This window comes from Antechinus flavipes, chromosome 2 (assembly GCF_016432865.1).
Source record: "Antechinus flavipes isolate AdamAnt ecotype Samford, QLD, Australia chromosome 2, AdamAnt_v2, whole genome shotgun sequence".
NCBI classification, from domain to species: domain Eukaryota; kingdom Metazoa; phylum Chordata; class Mammalia; order Dasyuromorphia; family Dasyuridae; genus Antechinus; species Antechinus flavipes.
The window spans coordinates 449,466,150-449,487,683 of record NC_067399.1 but is presented as its reverse complement, the minus strand read 5'-3'; the positions used below and the strand labels follow the sequence as shown (position 1 = coordinate 449,487,683).

The window sequence follows — 21,534 nt, the reverse complement described above, 5'->3', positions numbered from 1 at the left end:
AGTATATACTAGATACAATATATGTTTGCAGAACTGAACAGTTCTCTTGTTGCACAGGGAGAATTGGATTCAGAAGGTAAAAATAACCCGGGAAGAAAAACAAAAATGCAGATAGTTCACATTCGTTTCCCAGTAATGACTCATATTCTTATAAATGTGAGACAGTTCTTTATATATTTTAGAAATAATATCTTTATCAGAAACATTGGCTTTAAAATTTTCCCCCCAGTTTTATGCTTCCCTTCTTATCTTGGCTGGGTTGGTTTTGTTTGTGCAAAAAAATTTAATTTTATGTAATCAAGGTTGTCCATTTTTCATTTCATAATATTCTCTAGTTCTTCTTAGGCCAGAAATTCCTCCCTTCTCCAAGGATCTGATAGGTAAACTAGCCCTTGCTCTTCTAATTTGCTTGGTACATTCTTTATTCTCCAACTGTCTTATCTGGACTGACTTTTTCAACTACACTGCCTTTGTATCTGAATAGAAACTTTATATCCTCATGGGTGAAAAACAAACAAACAAACAAACCTCATACTTGGAGAGTCATGATTTTCAAAAAACAAATTTATCCTTTAAAGCTGATCTTCACTCCATACAACCAATCCTAATGGCTTCTTTTTGTTAATTATTTCCTATTTATTCATTATGTAACTTATTTGTATATATATTTGCTTATTGTCTCCCCCATCAATTTGTGAGCTCCTTAAGGGCAAAGTCTGTCTTTTGCCTTCCTTTGAGTCCCCATTTGCTTGGCATATACCTGGTATTTAAAAAAATGCTTATCAATTAGCTGACTAGTCACCTATGTTGCACTATCTTTGTTTAGATCTATTTCCTCTCCTTATACTTCCCAGTACTCCCTCCTCTCCCCTATGTCATACTTCCCTGGAGAAAGGACTCTAGCTCAGAAGGAATACGTTCCTGGCCTCCTGGCTGAGATTGGCTAAGAAACAATACTAACCTGCACTCTGGTTTCAGTGCTTAGCACAGTGCTTGGCATTTAATAAATATTTATTCATTGATGGTCCTACCTCCTCACGGAGCCTGAGACAGGGCTAGATGGAGCGTCAGAAGTCCTGAATTGGGTGAAATAGGGAGAAAGTCAGAGGTTTCATTTAAGGAAAACTTGGAGGCTTTCGAGAATGTTAGATATGGAAAGGACTTGACAATAGAGAACATAAAATCTCAGCTGGAAAAGTTGGACCCCAGAATCTAGACTATAAGAAGGAACTTGGGAATAGTAGAACATAGTCTCATAGAGGGGGTTAGGAACTTAGAATATAAAACACAGGATGTCAAAACTGGATGCATGTGAGCATAAAACAAGAATATCAGAACAAGAAAGGACCCCAGGACAGAGAATGACAGATAGAAGAGACCTTAGAAGTCATACAGTCCAAATACCTCATTGTTACCCGAGTACAGAGGGCTTCATTCACTGTATTTCTGTCTCCATGGAGTGGCACAATGTCTGACACTTAGCAGATGCATTGTAAGTACTTGTTGAATGTTTGATTACAGATGATGCATCTTAAACTGAGAGGGGAAATAATTTGCCCAACTTCCCATTCTGAATTAGCAGAATGAACCTTTCTGTAGTCATCCCTTTCTGGCTTTTCTTTCAGTGATGAGATGCCTTGGAATACCCACCAGGGTTGTAACCAATTACAATTCAGCCCATGATTCGAACACGAACCTGACCATTGAAGTGTACAGAGATGAGAGAGGCGAGGTACTAATGAACAAGAGTGAAACAGTATGGTGAGTCTGGGTTGGCAAGGGGAGAAGAGGAATGGATAAGGGTCCTCGCAGGCTTCATCCATAGGATTTCTTCTGTACTAAGAAGATGGGAACTGGCTCCCTAAGACTAGAAGTTTATTCTGAAGGGTTGAGATTGCCATTAAGCCTTCTCTATAAGGAAACCTTTCAAGTTGGGACTTGATAACATTAGACTTATGGAGCGATTTGACTCTAGTGTGCTTTATCTTTATAAGTTCTTCTCATTACCAATACAGATCACAATTTCTCCATGCCAAAACTGGATTTGGAGTCAGAGGCCATAAGTTCATATTCTAGCTCTGTCTTCCTAGTTGTGTGACACTAAACAAATAATTTCACTTCTCTGGACCTCAGTGTCTTTCATCTATAAAATGAGTGTTGGACTAATTCTATGATCCTATAATTTCTTCATGAAATGCTATGGCAAGAACAATGTCATCCTTTCATGGCCAGTTTTGTAGTGATAAACCTCTCTTTTCTTAGTTAGATAGGTACTCAGTGGATAGACATATAAATAGTTCCATGTATTCTGGGTCCATTATTAAAGCAGTCCCACCTCAGTATAACCTGTCAGAGATTGCATTGTGCTACCTAAGTCTTTGAAGAGTCAGGGTTACCTCACAGTAAAGTGGTAAAGAGATATTCTCATAGTGAATTATTTTGCTTGGCCCCTAAGGCAAGAACTAGGACTAGTAGGTAGAAGTTACAAGGAGACAGATTTTGGTGCAATGTAAGAAAAAGCTTCCTAACAATTCATCCATTTTATTTTTAAATAGCTCTGTGAGTTCATCACTAGAGGTCTGCAAATAGAAATTGGATGACCCAGCTGAGTGATCAGTTGTTGAAAATGTTGTAGGAGGGAATCTCCCATTGGTGGGAGTTGGGGTGGATTATTTAGTTTCTAAGATTCCTTCCAACTCGGTATGATTCTAAAAACCCCTAGGTGTTAGTACCCTTTCCTGGGTTTGTTCAACTTTCTCTCCCTCTCTCTTTTTTTCTAAGGAACTATCACTGTTGGATTGAAGCTTGGATGGACCGTCCTGATCTAAAGCCAGAGTACAATGGTTGGCAAGCTATTGATCCAACTCCCCAGGAAAAGAGTGAAGGTAGATGGATCAGATACTTTGAGTATGTTCCTATGTCCCTTCCCCCTAAAAGAATCACACATTCCTCTTGCAAAAGATACTCAGGATAAAATGGAACAGAGCCTTGGGTTTGGAGTCAAGGAGTCACCAGCTAGATGACCTTGAGCAAGCCATCTATCCTCTCTCTGGACCTCAGTGTCTTCATCGTGAAATAAGATTAGATTAGATAATCCCTTTTGGTTCAAAATACCATGATCCTATGACCCATTCCTATCATTGATTCTGTGTCTAGCACAAGCATATGATGTTAGGGCCTATTAATGTTGAAATCTTCCCCTAGGGCACTCTAATACTTGATGCTTGGCAGTTCTCAAATATTGTATCAAACTGAAGACTCCCAGTGTAGCACACTGGGAAAAACACTGGATTTGAATTCAGAGGACCTAGATTCTAATCCCAGCCCTACAATCTTTGTGGCCTTGGGAAAGTCCTTTTAATTTACTGGTCCTTCTACTCCTCATTTGTAAAATTAACTTAGACTAGACAAAGATTCCTTAGGGATCTAAATCTATGATCTTCTGATCCATCCCATCAGTCAATCATGGACCTTGCAGGATTGGGAGTCTTTCATATCACTTATGCTAAGCAGGTTTATCCTAAAGCTACTGAGGTAAAATTAGATTAATTGCTAGAAGTAACATTTGGTAGTTAAAAAAGAACTAAATTTAGAGTAAGATGATCTGGGTTCAAAATCCCAGCTTGCTATCTGATTTAGGAGAAATTATTTACCTCTCTTGGGCTTTATTTGTTGGGTGTGGCAACGGATTAGATCGGTGTCAAATTCAAATAGAAACAGATCCCCAGGAGACTACATATTGACTAAGAAAACCAAAAACATTTCTGTGATGTGGTGTCTTTATTTATTTTTAAATGTTTCACAATTACATTTTAATCTGATTTGGGTTCTGTGCAGAAGTTTTGTAGGCTACATTTGTAGTTAGAAAATCTCTAAATTTCCTACTAGCTCTAATTCTTATGATCATGTTACTTCAGAGGGTGAAAGTTGACCTCCCCATACACTGATTACATCTGGGTTAGTATGCCTCTTGGCAGACAGTTCTATTCTGAAGATCTAGTCCTAACTCTGAGAGTCTCCACTTTTCCCAAATCAGAAAAGAATCATAAAAAATAGATAGATTGTTGGAAATAAAAGTTACTTTAAGAATCATCTAGTCTTACCAGCTAATTATACAAATAGGGAAACTGAGGTTCAAAGAAAGGAAGTATCTTGCTCAGGAGCATACAGCAAGCGTATGAAAGCATTGGTTCTGGGACTCATTTCTCCTTATTACCAGTTCATTACTCCTTCCAAATTACTGATTCCCCTCATAACAGATTGAATTTTTCCCCCTTCTCTAGTTGATCAATTTGAAGTAAATGCCAAGAGATTTACATTTGAGCTGTAAGAATAAAAACTCTAATGAGGGAACTTTAGGCATGAGAAGTTGGATTAGAAGAGAAAGAAATTCTGAAAACCATACATTTTAGGTAGTTCTGTTGTGAAAGACTAATCCCATTTTGTAGAAACCTTTTCTTTAGCATTCATCATTTTTCAATCCTTTAGGCACATACTGCTGTGGCCCAGCTTCAATCAAAGCCATCAAGAATGGTGAAGTGAATACCAAGTACGATGCTCCCTTTGTCTTTGCTGAAATCAATGCAGATGTGGTAAACTGGATCAAAGAAAGTGATGGGGACTTTAAAAAGCTGTACACCAAAACTATGATAGTAGGCGTAATGATCAGTACAAAGGCTATAGGCAAGGATGAAAGAGAAGATGTCACTCACCACTACAAGTATCCAGAAGGTAAGACACAGGGGAATGGTGTTTATCTCCAGTAGCTAGGGACCTGTATTTCATGATCCTTTAGGTCTTTGCCAGCTCTGAGTTCTGTTAGTGTAAGCATCTGAGTCTAAGATACTGAAGTTCTGTGAACTAAGAATCTAAGAGTCTCTGATTCTAATAATCTTTGTTTCTGTGATCTGTTCTTTGGCTCAAACTTTTTTTAAGTATATAAATAAACATCAAAAATTACTAGCCTTGATCTTTTTTTAGTAGTCTAAGTATTGTTGTTGTTGAATTGTTTGTCATGTCCAATTCTTCATGACCCCATTTGGATTTTTCTTGGCAAAAGAATGGTTTGCTATTCCTTTTCCAATTCATTTTACAGATGAGGAAACCGAGGTTAATGGCTTGCTCAGGGTCACATGGCTAGTATCAAGCCATTTTTAAACTCTGGTTTCCCTGACTACAAGCCAAGTGATCTATTCACTGTACCACCTGTTGCCCTTAGTAGTCTGAGTAATGTTCTTTTTTTTTCCTTTGTGAAAGAGTCTTGGTGTTTGGTATAGTTCTTTTTCATTTGTTCAATTGTACCAAATGAACATTTGGACCTCTCCTAATCTTTATTCTTTAGTCAGTCAGGATAAATATAAGACAACCAATAGAAAGAAGACTAGTATTAAGAGGGATAGGAAAGGATTCCTGTGAAAGTTAGAATTTTAGCTGGGAGCAGATGGAAAGACAAGGAAAAAAAAGGAGATAAGAGGTGGAGAGAATTCCCATCCTGGGAAACAGCCAGTCAGAATAACCAGAGTTAGGAGATTAAATGTATTGTTTCAGGAATAAAAAGGAGACCGTTCTCACTAGATCATGCAGTAGTAAGAAGGGGTGGAGAGATATGGAACAAAATATGAGAAAACTAGGGGAAAGGGAAGAGGAGGCTAGGTCATGAAAGACTCTGAATACCAAACAAAGGATTTTACATTTGATCTCAGCGGTGATAGAGAGTCAGAGAGTCACAGAATCTGGGTTGGACAAGTAGGTCTGACAAACATTAGCATAGAGATAATTATTGAATTCATGGGAGCTGACATCATCAAATAAAACAATATAAAGAGTTAAAAAGAATGAAAGGAAGTGGAAATATCAACAGATTCAACACAACCTTCTCAAGTTCAGCTACCAAAGAGAGAAAAGATATACAGAGAAAATAGCTAGCAGGGATATACAGATCAAGTGAAGGGGTTTGGGTTGATTATTTGGATTGGGAGTCATGGTCATGTTGGTAAGCAATAGGGAAGTAGCAGTAGATATTTCCTGATTTTATAGAGAGAAATTAATGTTGTGCAAGAATAAATGATTTAGTCAGACAAAGTTAATGATGGAGTTGGAAGCAGACTGGGAGTCATGAAACTAAAATATTAGTGCTCCTTCCATTAATTCTATGAACAGAAGGCTTAATGGAGAGTGTTTGGATTTGGAATTGGGAGAAGTCCAAACATGAGCCCCACCTATGTTACTAAGTAACCATGGGCAAATATATTCAGTATTCTGTACCAGTTTTCTTGTACAGTGTATTTGTGAAGTTTAAAAGAGACAATGTCTCTAATTCACTTTGCAAACCATAAGATGTTCTATAAATACTTGCAAATATTTGTAACTTAGTAATCAACTGTTATGATTCCATGATTTTTAAGATCCTATCTCTCTGAGAGTCTGAAGTCTGTGTTCAAAGATACAATGTTCTGAGATAGCCTTTTTTTTTTTTTGTGAAAAGAATAACGCATGGAGGATAGTGTGGCATTTGTAGAAAGAATGTTAGTGTTGAACTCAGAAAATTCAAATCTTGCCTCGGATGCTTGTTAGTTGTGTGACTCTGAGCCAACCACTGATCTTTCTGCTCTACATGGGGATAATAATGGTCCCCACCTCTCACGGTGTTCTTGGGAAAGTCAAAGGAAATTAAATATGGCAAGCACTTAAGGTATTCTATTAATGTTAATTATTATTGTTGTTGCTGTGATACTCACTTATGTACACACACACACACACACACACACACCCATGGTATCGCTGCTAACTGAAACATTCTTTCATGTCTTAGGGTCCAAGGAGGAAAGGGAGACATATAAAAGAGCAAATCATCTGAACAAGCTATCTTTAACAAATGAGCATTCCCTGGTCGAAAATGTGAAGATTAAAATCAAAGTGTCTCCAAACATGAGCAAGGGTAATGACTTTGATGTCTTTGGTGTGATCAACAACAATTCATCGGAGGAGCAAAATTGCCATTTGCTGATGGCTGCCCGGACAGTCACCTACAATGGCAGACTTGGGCCTGAGTGTGCCAAGACGGAGCAGTTCTCTCTGGACATGGAACCCTTATCTGGTAAGCACGTTGTTACTTAGCAGTGCTCATTAAGTACCACTGTGTTCAGCACCAGGAATGGGGAAACAGAGCCATAGGATCAGAGGATAAAAACTGGAAAGAGATATAAAGGATTGCCTTCTTCCATCTTATCACCTTCCTACCTTCCTTCAAAGATCATTTATTCTTCTCTCAGCTAGGATCAAATCCTCTTCTTCTGATAACCTTAGTGGGGGTGATGACACACCTGCATCAAGGGGGAATGGGCAAATAATTTATCCTTTAACTACCTAGTTCTCAACAATCTGTCATTACGGAAGAACCAGCACACTTGTATCCATGAGGCCCAAGATTGAGCACCTTATTGATTTTGCTATTAGTTCTGTGATCATAGACAAACCAATTTCCACATTGGCAGAATGGTAACTACAATCCTAGCACTACCTACCCCACAGGGTTGCCATGAGAATCAATCAATTAAGCAATCCACAAGCATTTTTAATGCATCTACCATGTGCCAAGTGCCATGCCAAGTGATAGAGATATAAAGACAATAATAAAGCAGTCTGTTCTCTCAAGGAGGTTACAGGGAATGATGGCCAGCCTTAAGAGACAATATAGTTCCTGATAAGACAGTTATCTCCTTGACCTTGAAATGGAGGCCAGGAGAGATGAAATGACAGTTCAGGTTGTCAAAAGTCCTGGGTTTAAGTCTTGTTTCTTCTATCTGCTCAATCCAGGACTTTGGCAAAACCTTTCCCTTTGTTGGGCTTCAGTATCCTTTCCTATAAAATGAAGTGATAAGTGAAAATATCCAACTCCAGTGGTTCAAACCAAAACCTCTCCCCAGCTGGGAGAATCCAGGTCTCCCAATTTCCAAACAAAAGTCATCTCACCTGTTCCACATCATCTTCCTGCAGAGATGTCTGTTGACTGCCAAGTAGAATAGCTTTTTCTCTCCAATCAAAACTGATCTTATGGCTGGGTGTTGTCTCACTGATAAGGGATGAACTCAGAATTCCAGGAAACCCATCCTGCCTCCTTTTTGTTTTATTTCCAATTTCAGGGATTTTAGCTCTCTGTTTTCTGGTATTTCCTCTATGGGATCCTTATTATTTTTGTCCAGACTAGTGATATCATCAGCATAGGATGTCCTAGGTGAGTCAATTTCCCTCCAATGTTACAGATCATTCAGCTGTTAAACAACTTCTAGTCTTAAAGAAGTGCCTAAAAAAGGCACTGTTCAGTGATCACACAACCAATAAGGGTCAGAGGTAGGACTTGGACCTGCTCTTCCTGACTTTAAGATGAATTCTCTGTTGATTACATCACATGATCTCTCTTGAGGCCGCAATGAATTGAATTTTCATTAGTAACCCTGCCTGAAACAAATCTATCCATCCTTCAAAATAAGTCTGATCTCCGGATCCCACATTAGCAGTGCTCGGTCTTATGGATGGAGATAGGGCCCATTATTTTCAAGGAATAAGGATCCAATCAGAGTTGAAGTAAAGCCTATAGCCTCCATAGATCCATTTCCTCCCTTCGGCTACTTGCAGAGAGGGGTGCTCTCTATACTAAGGGTTTAGCCTTAGTGTTGTTGTGTCCTGTTTTCTAGATCCCCAAGTTGAAGTGATTAAAATACTGAGTCCTGCTTTTTAGAGTCCCCAAATTGGGGTGACAAAATGTACAATTGCTTTCTAGAGCCCTCACACCAGGGTGATTAAAATATACCTTCCTAATGGAGAACTGATGAGGCGGGATTCCCAAGGATGGTGGGAAAATGGAGTCCATTTATTTCAAAGACATTCCCCTTTATATTTAACAAAAACAACACTGCTCAAGTAGGACCACATAAATAACTTGCTATTGTACATAGTTTGCCACCTGGTATCACTCTTCCACCTGGTATCACTCTGCTTCAATCTCAACACAGGTTGTCACTGCCCCCTGACTTCTCAGAAAGGCCAAGAGCCCTTAGGGGAGATGGGGAGCTGAACCAGACACTGTCAGCAGGTTCCCTCTGGGCTGAAGGGTCTTATACCTTACCCAGAGTTTCCCCACTTGACTGTGACCCTCTACATAGTATAAAGCAGCAAACATAAGAAAAATGTGCTTGCCTGAACATTTGTCAGGAATCTAATGGAAAGAGCAGATTACCAAATCCTATTCCATGAGCAGATTCAACAGTATCAAAAAGGTCCCATATAGCTTCATTCTAATCATTCCAAAACAAGGTCCATTTGCCCTGGAAAAAAATTCCCTAATCTCCCTTATATTAATGCTTTCTAGACTTTCCAAACTTGTTTAGACAAACTTGTTCTTCCTAATCTTTAATTTAGCTCTTTATTGAAAGAGAAATATGAGTTAGACATCAGAATTGACTTCATCATTAATAAATGGCAATCTTACCATTCTTTTCTAATCTTTCCAAATTCTGCCAGTTTTGGGCAGGACTTCCAGCCTAAGCAAATCATCTTCCTACCTTCTTAAAGCAAGGAATGTTTTGTCATCACAAATGCTCAGAGGCAGAGACTGATGACATCCATTAAGCCTGTTAGGATGCTAGAACACAGGGTGTCAGAACTTGACAGGAAACTTAACGAAAGTAATAGCAAAGACCTGGAAACAAAGTTGATGCCAACCATTGGGGAATGCCAAATAAATAGTGGTTAATTGAAGTAATAGAATATTATTGTGCTTGAAGAAGTGGTGAATGTGATGAACACAGAGAACCATGGGGAAATTACATGAACAGATACAAAATGAACTCAGTAGAGTTGAGGAAATTATATATATATATATATATATATATATAATATATATATATATTTAAAATTACTAAAACAATATAGATGGGAAAAAACATAATCACAAAATGAGAGCTGCAAAATTACAAAAAGCAACTGTGGTTTCAAAAAACAGATCTGTCAGGAGTTTTTTTTTTCTATATGTTGATTGATTTTGCTGAATGTTTTCTATTTAAAAAAAAAACCACCTTTGTTATAAGGGATGGCTCTGGGAGGGAAAACAGAGAAGGATAGAGGAAGAAACTTAGGTAGTATGGAAAAACAAGATCAATAAAAATATTTTTTAAAAAGACTTAGAACTGGAGGGTCTCTCATATGTGGAAAGGTCCTCAAAAAACTTAGTAGGTTCAAAGAAGGGAATTGGCTAAGGTCCCACAACAAACTAGCAACAGATGAAAGAAGTGCTGTGGTCAACCTGCATTTATTGGCCAAAACTATACCTACCCCTAAATCTTAACCTTTATGACTAGTAAGCCAGAAGAGTATCTAGTTTATGGATGCATGGAGTAGGAGAAAGAACTGCAAGTCAGGAGACAGAGATTTTAGTCCTGATTTTGTAAGATTCAGTTAGATTGTTTTACAATTGTTATTTTCTTCCCATTTCTATTGTTTTGTCATTGAGTATATTGTTTTCTTGGTTTTACTTACTTCCATTTTCATCAATTTGCATTTTAAAATTTCCATGCTTTTCACAATTCTTCATGTTCTTCATTTCATAATAGCACCATAACAGTCATATATCACAATTTATTTAGCTACTCACCCTTCTCCTTACCCTCCCATCCCAGATGATGCTAACTACTTTATTTCCAGTTCTTTGCTATACAAAAAGTTCCATTATAAATATGTTGGTGTATATGGATCCCCTCTTTTTGCCAATAACCTCCCTGGGGTATGTGCTCAGTACTGAAATTTCTAAGTCAAAGCATAAGAATATTTTAAACATTTTATTTATATAATTCCAAAGTGTCTTCCACAACACTGTACACTGATTCACAGCTCTACCTGCAATGGGTACTTATTTGACTTTGTAAAAACCTCTTTAATATTGACTATTCCAAACTTTTGTCATCTTTGTCAATTTGCCAAGTGAGGCTCTGATGTGTTACTTTGATGTGTATTTCTCTTATTATTAGTGATTTGGAGTATCCTTTCATATGGTTAACTGCAATTCTTCTTTTGAGATTTGTTTGTCCTTATTCTCTGGTCAACTTCTCTACTGGAGGCATTTTAGGGTTTCACATGCCACTGAGAGTAGTCTGAATTTGTTCCTAGAGACAAAAAGGAGCCACAGGAGTTTGAGCAGGAGAATGATATAATTAACTTAGGCTTTAGGAATTTAACTGTGGGAATATAGGTTGGAGGCAGAAGACAGAGATTTGAGAAGTCAGTGACCAACTCTTTTATATCAGTTCATCAAGGCCTCCCATCAATAATCTTAGACAGGCTTGTTAGGTTCCAAAGGGGAAAGTAGTAGGAGGGAGACCTCTCTCTACAATTGTCTGATATAAAAGTAATTAAATTGATAGTCCATTAAATTAGCAGGTCAAAGCTTTCTCCAAATCTATTCTTCCTACAGCTATTTAATCACCATTTATCTCCTAGATAGAATCTGCTTACTCTTTACCTATATTTATCTTTGCCCTAAGCCTAGCCAAGGGAAATTCTTTTGTAAGTGTTCTCAAGTCCTTATGAATATATTCCTGACTGGCTGAATTCCACTGTAGTTGAAAACACAGGTAGAAGGGTAGGCAGAGAAGGATTTAGATCCCTTTCCTTCCATTAAAAATAGCACTTATGTTTATATTTAATAATAGCATTTATAGAGTGCTTTTGGCAGTTAGGTGGCACAATGGATAGAATGCAAGCTTGGAGTTAGGGAAGATTCATCTTTATGAATTCAAATCTGGCTTCTGACACTAGCTGTTGTGATTCTGTGCAAGTTACTTCACCCAGTTTGTCTTATTTCTTCATCTGTAAAATAAACTAGAGAAAAGGCAAACACTCTAAATCCTTGCTGAGAAAACCCCAAATGGGATCACAGAGTTGGACACAATTGAAAAACATCTGAACAACAAAATAGAGTGCTTTAGAATTTGGAAAGCATTCAGAATTTATGATGTCATTTGATCTTTTCAACTATCCTGGAAGATATGTGCTATTATTGTTCCCAATGTAGAGATGAAAAAACTGAGGCTGAGATTAAGTGATTTGCTTAGGATTACACAGTTAGGAAATATGTGAGGGAGGGTCTGAATTCAGGCTTTTCTGACTCCATTTCTGACTTCCATTTCCAGTCCCTCTTCTAACATGCTATTTATAAAGGGAGTATTGAGTAGTGGCTAGAAAGCAGACCAAAGAGTCAGGCAGCCTTAGCTTCAAGTCCTGCTTCAGACACACACTGTCTATATGACCCTAGGTAGGTCACTGGGTGTCTTAGTACCCCAAAATAACTCTATAAAACTATAATTTGCATATCAATTGCTGAACTCAATTGGTAGAAAGACTTTTCTCTTGGAAAATCTCTACAACAAAGAAATCACCATACTCCTACCCAACAACTGTTGTTTACATAGTTTTAGAGGCAGCTGGTAGTATAGCAAATCTCTAGAGCACTGAACTTGGGGTCCAACTAGGCTGCACTGTCTGCAGCGTCCATTTGGTATAGTGGAAAGTCAGAGGACTTGGGTTTGAATTATAGCCTTTATGCATGCTGTCCAAATGGCACTGGGCAAATCTCGTTGATCTTAAACTTATAGCTGGAGGGAGCCTTAGAGACCATCAAGTCCAACTGCTTCATTTAAGACTCAGGGTTGACTTCCCAGAGACATCCAACTAAAAAATATCCAAATTAAGATTTGAATCTGAGTTTTCCTGACTTTACATTCAGGACCTTAATCATTCATACCCGATTCAACTTATCCAACTATCAATTTTCATGGACCATTATTACTTTGGATCCTTACAACAAGTCTTTGGGATGACTAGTATAAGGGTCATCATGCCCATTTCACAGATGTAGAAAGGGAAACTCAGAGAAGAGAATGAACTAGAGCTAGAAGGAATCTACTCTGACCTCATTTTGCATGTAAAAAAAAATCTAAGACCCTTTATGAAAATGGAAGAAGGCAGGGGCGTTCTCCAGGTCATGTAAGAAGTACTTGAATGTGGGGCTTCCACTCCCAGTCCAAAGTCCTTCCCCTCCCCTTGGTTGCCTCTCAGTGATCTCCCACCCACGAAGAGCAAGAATTCACCCAGCCCCTAGATATGATTCTAAGAAGGAATCTTGAGATTAACAAAGTCCTGGACCTTGCAAGGTTGTACTGCCTGCAGCTGTTATTTTTTTGATGATGAGATTTAAGGCATTTCTATGAGCTGAAAGGACCAGAAGTTAAGCCCAAAATGATTTGAAGTTTTCAGGCCAAGCACAGCAGACTTTTCTCCCCTATATGCCTGAAGCACAAGATATTCTGGCTCCTGTAGCTCTAGGGCTTTCCCCCTTCCTCTCCAGATATAGGTTCTTCTACCTCTGTCCCTCCAATACTAATATGACCACTCTCATTCTCTTGGTCTCCCTAACTTTAACACTTCGAGCCAAGGCTGCTTTATATTCCATTTTATCTCTTATCTTTCCCTAATGCCCATCATAGGATCATGTATGCTGGGTATTAAGTGCCCATTGTTCACTTGTTCTGGAGCTAGGCAGAAAGAAGGGGACTCTGGCATTGTATTGCTGTAAGTTACAGGAGGGAGGAAAGTCAGGAAATCTCCTCCTGGAGGTAGGAAGACAGGTTAGGAGGATGTTTCAGCAGTCCTTGACAAGAGGTGATGAAAGTCTGGCAGCAACCTGGGAATTTAGAGAAAGGGAATAGTTAAAGATGAAAAGGACCCTAGTCTATAGCTGGAGATGTACATAAACGAAAGGACAGGGAATGATCCTTAAACAGACCTCAACTATGGTCTGCCACTGCTCTGGTAGGGAGAAAAGCAGCTGAAGATTAGCTTTTTCATCATCCATGTTAATAGTGTCAAAATATTTTGGAGTTGCCTTGTTTCCTAGAACTAAGGCCCAGCAAGCAGGCTGTGTCCTCAGTTTGGTATAACAATAATCATATATACACACATAAATATATATAATTCTATATATGCATGTGTGAGTATATAATGTATACATATGTGTGTGTGTATATATATATATATATATATATATATATATATTCATATGCACATATCTATCTATACCTCAAATGTCAAAAATGAACTTTTCCTTATTTTTCTTCCAGAGAAGATAATACCTTTGAGGATCTGCTACTCAGACTATCAGAAGTACCTGGATGAGAGCAACCTTATTAAAGTGAAGATGCTCCTCCAAGTCCTCCAGTCCCAGACTTTCCTGATGGCGGAGCGAGACATCTACTTGGTGAATCCAGAAATCAAGATCAGGGTAAGGAGGACTATTGCTCATTCTGTCCTTTGGGACAAAATGAAGGAGAAGCAATGAGAGGCAGCCACCTTCACTGTAGTCTCCAAGGGGGCTCCCAGGGACAAAATGACAGACATAGATGGAGCTCAGTTACCTCTCTCCCTCTCCCCTCAGAGGCAGAATCAAGGCATAGCTAATTGCATCTCTGGCTTTTTCTGTTCCTTTGTCTCTATTTCTGTCATTTTTGCCTTTTTTTGTCTGTCTCTTTGTCTTTCTCTCTCTGCCTTAGCTTCTTTGTCTATAAAATGGGTTTGGAAGCAGCTGGGTGGTACAGTGTACAGTATTTAACTAGGAGTCAGAAAGATCTTAATTCAAATTCGGCCTCACACACTTCCTAGATCTGTGATGGTGGGCAAGTCATTCAACTTCTGACTACTTCAGTTTTCTCATCTGTAAAATGAGGAAAACAGTACTTACCTCTCGTTGTGAGGGGAAAATGAGGCATTTCTAAAATATTTTACAAACTGCATTCTGTATCTAGTTATTGTTATTAAAAGAAGTGGAAGTTCCCTTCTGGGTCTGATATTATATATTCTCATGTTTCTTTTAGTCCTGATAATCTATTTTTGGTGTTCTAAGGTTCCTTCTAGTTGTGACATTCTATAACCTTGATTTCACCTTGAGAGTAATGGCAGTGGACAACCAGAATCATGGTAATTCCTATGGCCCTGGAACAAAACAAAATTAACTGGCCCCCACAAAGATCAAATCTGTAACATGGATCAATTTAAGACCATGTTCTTAACTGAGCCACTGACCCTAGTTCTTGGAAAGTTGTATACCAGTAACAAGAGTCTCCAAGGTCAGAAATCAGGAGATCAATTATATTAGTAAATAAGAACTTTTACTCTTTACTCATCACTAATGATGATTCTTTCAATGGCCCTGTGAATGGAGCTAGAGCAGGGATTGTTATCTTCATCTTATATATGACAAAAGAGATCCAAAGAAATGAATTTGCCCAAAGCCTCATAATAGAAGTGGAACTAGAATTCAGGTCTCTGGGCCCACAGATCAGAGCTTCCTTCACCTCTATAGCGCTGCCTCCTTGTTATTTTCCCAGAAATTCATATCATTCTTCTGTCTTTTGCAGATCCTAGGAGAACCCAAAAAGCTTCGAAAGCTGGTGGCTGAATTGTCCCTTAAAAACCCTCTCCCAGTTCCCTTGCTTAATTGTGTCTTTACTGCAGAAGGAGCAGGGCTGACTCCGGTGCAGAAGATAGTTCATATGTAAGTGTCCCCTTCACACAAGTGGGCTTCAGGGGAAGGGGAGTTCCTTTATGGGAGGTCACAAACTAATTTCTCTAGTGACTAGGACAGTAAAGTTACTGGAGACCATGCCAGACAAGGATCTGACAAAGGAGCTAAGATTGTGGATTTTAAAATTTAAGAAATATTTGAGATTAGAAAATCATTGGTGTAGACCTCAAAGTAAGGCATCTGGTCCAATCTTAAACTCCCTTTACAGGGCACAGGGGTGGCTAAATGACTATTTGTCCAAGTCAAAGAGGGATAGAATCACGTATTGGAATCTATATTAATCCATATGAAGAAAAGACAGATTTTGTGCAAGAAGTGAGAATTTAATTGAAGAGACTTGAAAAGGGTCAGAGAAGGTTAAAAGAGGGAGACATCCAGGTATGAGAGACAGTCAGTGAGAATTTTCTCAAATGTTAGATGGAATGTCATGCATAAGGAACAACCAGGAGGCCAGTGTCACTTGGTAGAAAAGTATATGGAGAGGTTTAAGATGTAAGATCACTGGGAATGTAGGAAGGGTCCAAGTTGTAAAGGATTAAGGGGAAATATAAGATTCTGTTTGGCTCCAGCTAGATGACCATTTGGCAGAGATTTATTTATTGTCTAAAGATCAGTTGGATTACAGCAATTGTGAAATCTATTTTAAGTCTGAGAATCTGTGATTCCTATAACTAGGAGTAATGACACATAATCAAATGAAAAAAATTTCAGCTTCATGTAGAAGACTCCTTGACAAAGAGGAAATGGTCTGCCTTAGATGGTGGGAATTCTCCATCATTAAAGGCCTTCAAACAGAGACTTAATATCCATTCATTAGGAATGTTTTATGAAGTATTACTAGTCAGGTAATAGCTTGGTCTGGATGTCCTCTGATCTTCTCAGATTCTGGGACCTATCTGTTCAGGGATGTTGAAGGTTTAAGGCTGGCTTCCCCTATGGTTAAGGACTGAAGCTTCCCCAGCATGGAAGAGGAAAAGAATGAATGGCTGAGAGTATATTATCCTACCATTCTACCAATAGAGATATATTCTACCATATATCAGCCAGCCAACACTGAGTAATCTCACTTCACTAATCTCATTAGTTGCTTCTAACTTCTTATCTGTATTATGGGTAAAGAGGCCACCAATAACCTGCATTCTAGGAGCCACCCATCTGGCTGAGGCTCTACACTAGAAGTAGCTAGAAAAAGTTTTTATATTACCAAGGGCTAAAGGGCACAAAACTAATTTATCATAGTGGGAGCTTTAAAAAGAAAGAATTCATTATGGGCTGGAAAAATCAGAAGAGGCTTCAAATAAGAGGTGGCATTTCAGTTGGATCTTGAAGGTTAGTCACTGACCCTTTAATAAGGGATGACTATTATGAACCTAACTAAATCTTACTAACATTCACCCTCTGTAAAGCCAGGCCCATCCTTCTGATGCTTGCCCAGAGCAAGCTCACGTCATGTCACTGTTGCTCCCTGCCCAGAATGAAACAAAGCATTTTGATATGTCTTGAGAGAGGAATCCTGGTGACCTCTGAGAATGCAGAAACTTGGGTTACATAAGGCATAAAGATATAGGTTTCACATTCCCCTTAGATAGGCTAGCCTCAATTTTTCAACACATCCACTTCCAACTCAGGCAGGTTTGCCTGACCTATCCTTTGGTCTAATTACAACAGATAAGAACTAGTCTCACCTCTGCTGCCCTCTATCTGTTTGCTGATACTGGCATGTAGGCATCCGCCCTCTCTGCATACCCATGAGTATGGCCACGTAGATTCAGAATTGTATCCCAATTACTCCGTCTCAAGTTCCTCTCAGTAAAATTAAGAGGGTGAACTGGATGACCTCTGAGTCCCATCTAGTTCTAAGAAGCTTTAAGTCTATCCATGTACATACTTATAACCGTGTCATGAACATACATATACTTACACACAGGAGCGCACGGAGGTAAGGAGTGATGGGTGGAATGGGATTAGAGGATGCCTAAGGTCTCTTCTAACAACCCAGAAAGTGGTGCTTCAAATCAAGTCGGCTAAACAAGCCTAGATGAAACTCTGTCTGTCCCTCCCCGGCTCCTACCCCCTTGCGCAGCCTACCTGCACTGCCCTGAGAGATCTGGCAAGAAGTCACTTGAGCATCTCAGGACCAATTCTCTACCATCTCTCTGTTTCTTCTAGCTCTGAACCAGTGGAACCTGGAAACATTGTCACAACCCGAGTGGACCTGATGCCCCAGTGGCCTGGACTGCACAAGCTGGTGGTGAACTTCGAAAGTGACAAAATGAAGGGAGTGAAGGGCTACTGGAATGTGATTGTTGGACCATAGTTCAACTGAGAAGCCGCTCACCAGCTAAGAGGCATGGGGAGCAAACCCCCATTTCCTCATACTTATCTTAACCTATACAACTGAGCCTAATCACACCCTGTAAGAAAACTCCCAAACTGCACCCCACAAAAACAAGAAAATTCAATCAAGAGTCTTTCCCTTCTTCTTATGTTCCAGGGCCTATAGGGGTTCTCTGCATCACTCTAGGTCTACAGGATCAGAGATGGTCAACAGCCATCTTTGGGAGTCAGAGAGTCTGTGGATTGTATCTCTTTAGCTCAGTATCCTTCCTAAAATCCAGAGCCCCCTGAGAAGAGAGGGTTTTTAGTGTTCCCTCAGGGTCCTTTTCTCATGATGGACAGTGACTGTCAAAGAGGTAATATCCTGTCCTTGACCTACAATTATACTTCTATAGAGACACAACACCCCTTGCTCCAATCAGGTGTCCTCTTCTTCCACCATCAGGCCATGTAGACGGTCTAGACCAGGATGATTAATTTCAATCTATATTCTCCTTTTTAGTTCTCCCAGCTAGCCCCACACAGAGCTAAAGAAAACAGTGGGAGGTTTAGACAAGCAAAAAGATGGCACCTTGAGTGAAGAGGGATCAGGAAGCTTGATAGTGGGGACTGTATCATATCAAAGAAAAAAGTAGGATGTCGTGGAAAGCTCCCTGGGCTGAGTAAGGAGGCAAAGATGCTGTTTTGAAATATCTGCAGGGCTCACATAGAAGATTTTTTTTTTTTGCTTGGTCCCATTTTGCTGAAATTGATAGAAGTTACAGAGAGGTAGATTTCAGCTCAAAAAAAAAAAAGATTTTAAAAACCAGGGCCAATCCATAAAGGAATGAAGCTGCCTCAAGAAGTAAAATGAGCTTTTATTCCTAGAGCTTCAAGGACAGAGTTTACTTGTCAGAGATAGGAACTAGAACTGAGGCTTCTTCAAATTCAGGATTTCTGTTTTAATACAATTTCTTCCTTGACTCTGTGACCTTAGCCAAGCTATTTCCCATCTCTGGGCCTCTGTTACCTCCTCTGAAAGAAAGTGACTGGATTGGATAATCTCATAATACCCCTGTCTCTTTACCTTGCCCTTCCTACCAAGTTCTGAGACTCTGGATTAGTGCCTATAATCCTGTCCTTCAGAGAGCACAGTTATTCACATGTCAGAGGCCGGAGGCCATAGGAGCCCATCTGCCTCATTCTTAAAGGCATTGGGCTATCTATAGCTTGTTAGGTTCTAACAACTCTCAGGTGACTGTAATACTCAATTTGCTTTCACACTCTATCTCTTTGTCATTATGTCTTTTGGTCAGCTTACTTTTTCCATATCTTCCTCCTTTCTTTTTTCCACCCTTCTCAGTAACTGTACTGGACTTTCCAAGGGCAAAGCTGAGATTCTTAGGACCCAACTTTTTGTACTAGCTTGTACTAATGCTTAACCCAGTGCCTAACCCCAGGCACTCCTTGTTGCTCAGCTTCTCAGGACAAGTCTGAAGACTTATAGGGAAGCAAGGAGAAGAGGTTTTCAAAGCCAAAGCTTGTACATCTTTGATCAAGATCTAATAAGCTTAAGGATGCTGAAGATAGAATTCTTATTCAGATAGGGGGTCAGACTAGAAGGACTTGAAGATTCCTTGTAACACTGATCCAGGGATTCTGTGACAAAATCTTCCAAACTTGTGTGCCAATGATATGCCTTAAAAAAATAAAGGGTTAACTTCATGAGAAGCAATATGCCAGAAAAAAGGGACCACGAGTGTGAGGAGTACTGAACTCACCTGAATATATGAATTTAAGTTGAAGAAGCTAGAGATTTTTAGCTTAGTGAAGGCTAGGAGAAATGGGATGATAGTTGCCTTTAAATCTTTCATAGACTATTACCAAAAAAAAAAAAAAAAATCAGACTTCTATTTAGTTCCAAAAGGCAGAACTACAAACAATGGAGGGAAGTTATAAAAAGGCAAATTTTGTTAAGAATAAAAATAAATCACAGCCATACAAGATAGGAATACAATGCCTTAAAAGCACTGGAGTCCTTCCAGTAATCAACAAATTAAAAAGCATTCAGTGCCTATCCTATTCTAGGAGGTTCTGGAGATACAAATTTAAAAAAAAAAAATGAGAGGGCTTGCCCTCAAAGAGATTACATTCTACTCATGGATGACCATTTGGAATATCATGGAGAGGATTCATGCTTCAATTTCAAGCTGTATCACACAACATTTGAGGATCTGTCTAGTAAATGAAATTGGATTTGAATCTGAAAATCTGAAAGGTAATGAACCATTCCTTAATTCTCTACCATCTTCCAGCCTCCAGTTAGATCCAGGATATCAAGCCTCAGAAAGACAGAGAACCCAAAATGTGTATAGGTGTTTGGAGACAGAAACTCAGAAGAATAATTCCTAGACTGAAAGTCAGAGGACCTAAATTCTAGTCCTGTTTCTAACAAAAATGATTACCCCAAGCAGTTAATTTTCCTGGCTTTTGTTACCTAGTCTGTAAAATGAGAATAAGAATCCTCTATAAGATTGTTTTGAGAATCTCATAATGGTTATGAATCTACTGTTAAAAAAACAACACTGTAAAGCACTATATCAGTATGAAATGGTATCTGTCTGGAAAACAGGACATGAAGGGTTTTGGTAGTTTCACTCAGACTTGTTATTATTACTAGGGAAATATTCTGTTTTCTTCAAACAAGATTTTAAAATGTGAGGAAAAATGGTATTTGATTCTGTCCATAGTTTATATCAAGCTTTTTTTAGCAAAGCGGGCAGGGGAACTTGCTTTTGAGCCATTTGTGCCCATATCTCCCCATATGTCGGCCCTTGCCAGCCACTTGGGCATGCTTGTGTAGTACACATATGCTGAAGTAAGCAAAATAAATTTTTTCACCTGAAGCACTAGTTCTTGGTTTATTTTAGAAAGTCTTTCAACTTCCTCTTTCATGTAGGACTCCAACATCCACCCATGGTTTGGTGGGCAGTAGCAGGAAATGGAGTTGAATTCAACTACATAATTCAACCCCTTCTGTGCCCTGCCCCAGTGCTGATCTAATGGGACAAAAGGAAAGTGAACAAAGAAGACCTATCACAATGGGGCAAAAGGAGTTTGGGACTGGGAGCCAAAAGATTGAAGTTCCAGTCTAGCTCAATCACTAACACATTTTTAGTTATAGGATTTAGAACTACAAGAGACTTTAGAGATTAACGATTTGATTAAACCCAGAGAGGTTTAAGTGACCTTCCCAGTGTCCTACACTAGACAGTAAACTTCTCTCTAGGCCATCTATAAAATGAAGAGGTTGAATTAGATGGTCTCAGAGGTCTCTTCCAGTTCTAAAAATTTATTTTCTGGGCTTCCTTCCAGTTTCCACATTCCCTGTTTTAAGGTTTGACATTACATGTTCAGGAAGTCCATCCCCATACAGGTTTCCTTATCTGTAAAATGGGAATAAAAGCACCTTCTCAGGTTTGTGAGGATCAAATGAAATAACTGTAAAGTGCTTAGCATAGTGCCTGGAACCCAGTAAAGCACTATGTTAAATGTTATTTTTCCCTAAGAGCCCTTCTGAGATAGTATGA

At 39.1% G+C, this 21,534-nt stretch overlaps 1 protein-coding gene across 2 annotated transcripts in view; it reads left to right on the top strand.

The window, feature by feature from the left end:
* Positions 1-20,850, top strand: part of TGM2 (transglutaminase 2) — a 60,879-nt gene extending 40,029 nt beyond the window's left edge. For both annotated transcript variants that reach the window (XM_051979350.1, XM_051979351.1), the window contains 7 exons: positions 1,626-1,761; positions 2,782-2,885; positions 4,489-4,731; positions 6,812-7,096; positions 14,169-14,329; positions 15,462-15,598; positions 17,798-20,850. In XM_051979350.1, the coding sequence (XP_051835310.1) occupies positions 1,626-1,761; positions 2,782-2,885; positions 4,489-4,731; positions 6,812-7,096; positions 14,169-14,329; positions 15,462-15,598; positions 17,798-17,945 (1,214 nt within the window). In that variant the 3' untranslated portion in view covers positions 17,946-20,850. The remainder of the gene's footprint in view (positions 1-1,625; positions 1,762-2,781; positions 2,886-4,488; positions 4,732-6,811; positions 7,097-14,168; positions 14,330-15,461; positions 15,599-17,797) is intronic.
* The last annotated feature ends 684 nt before the right edge of the window (positions 20,851-21,534 follow it).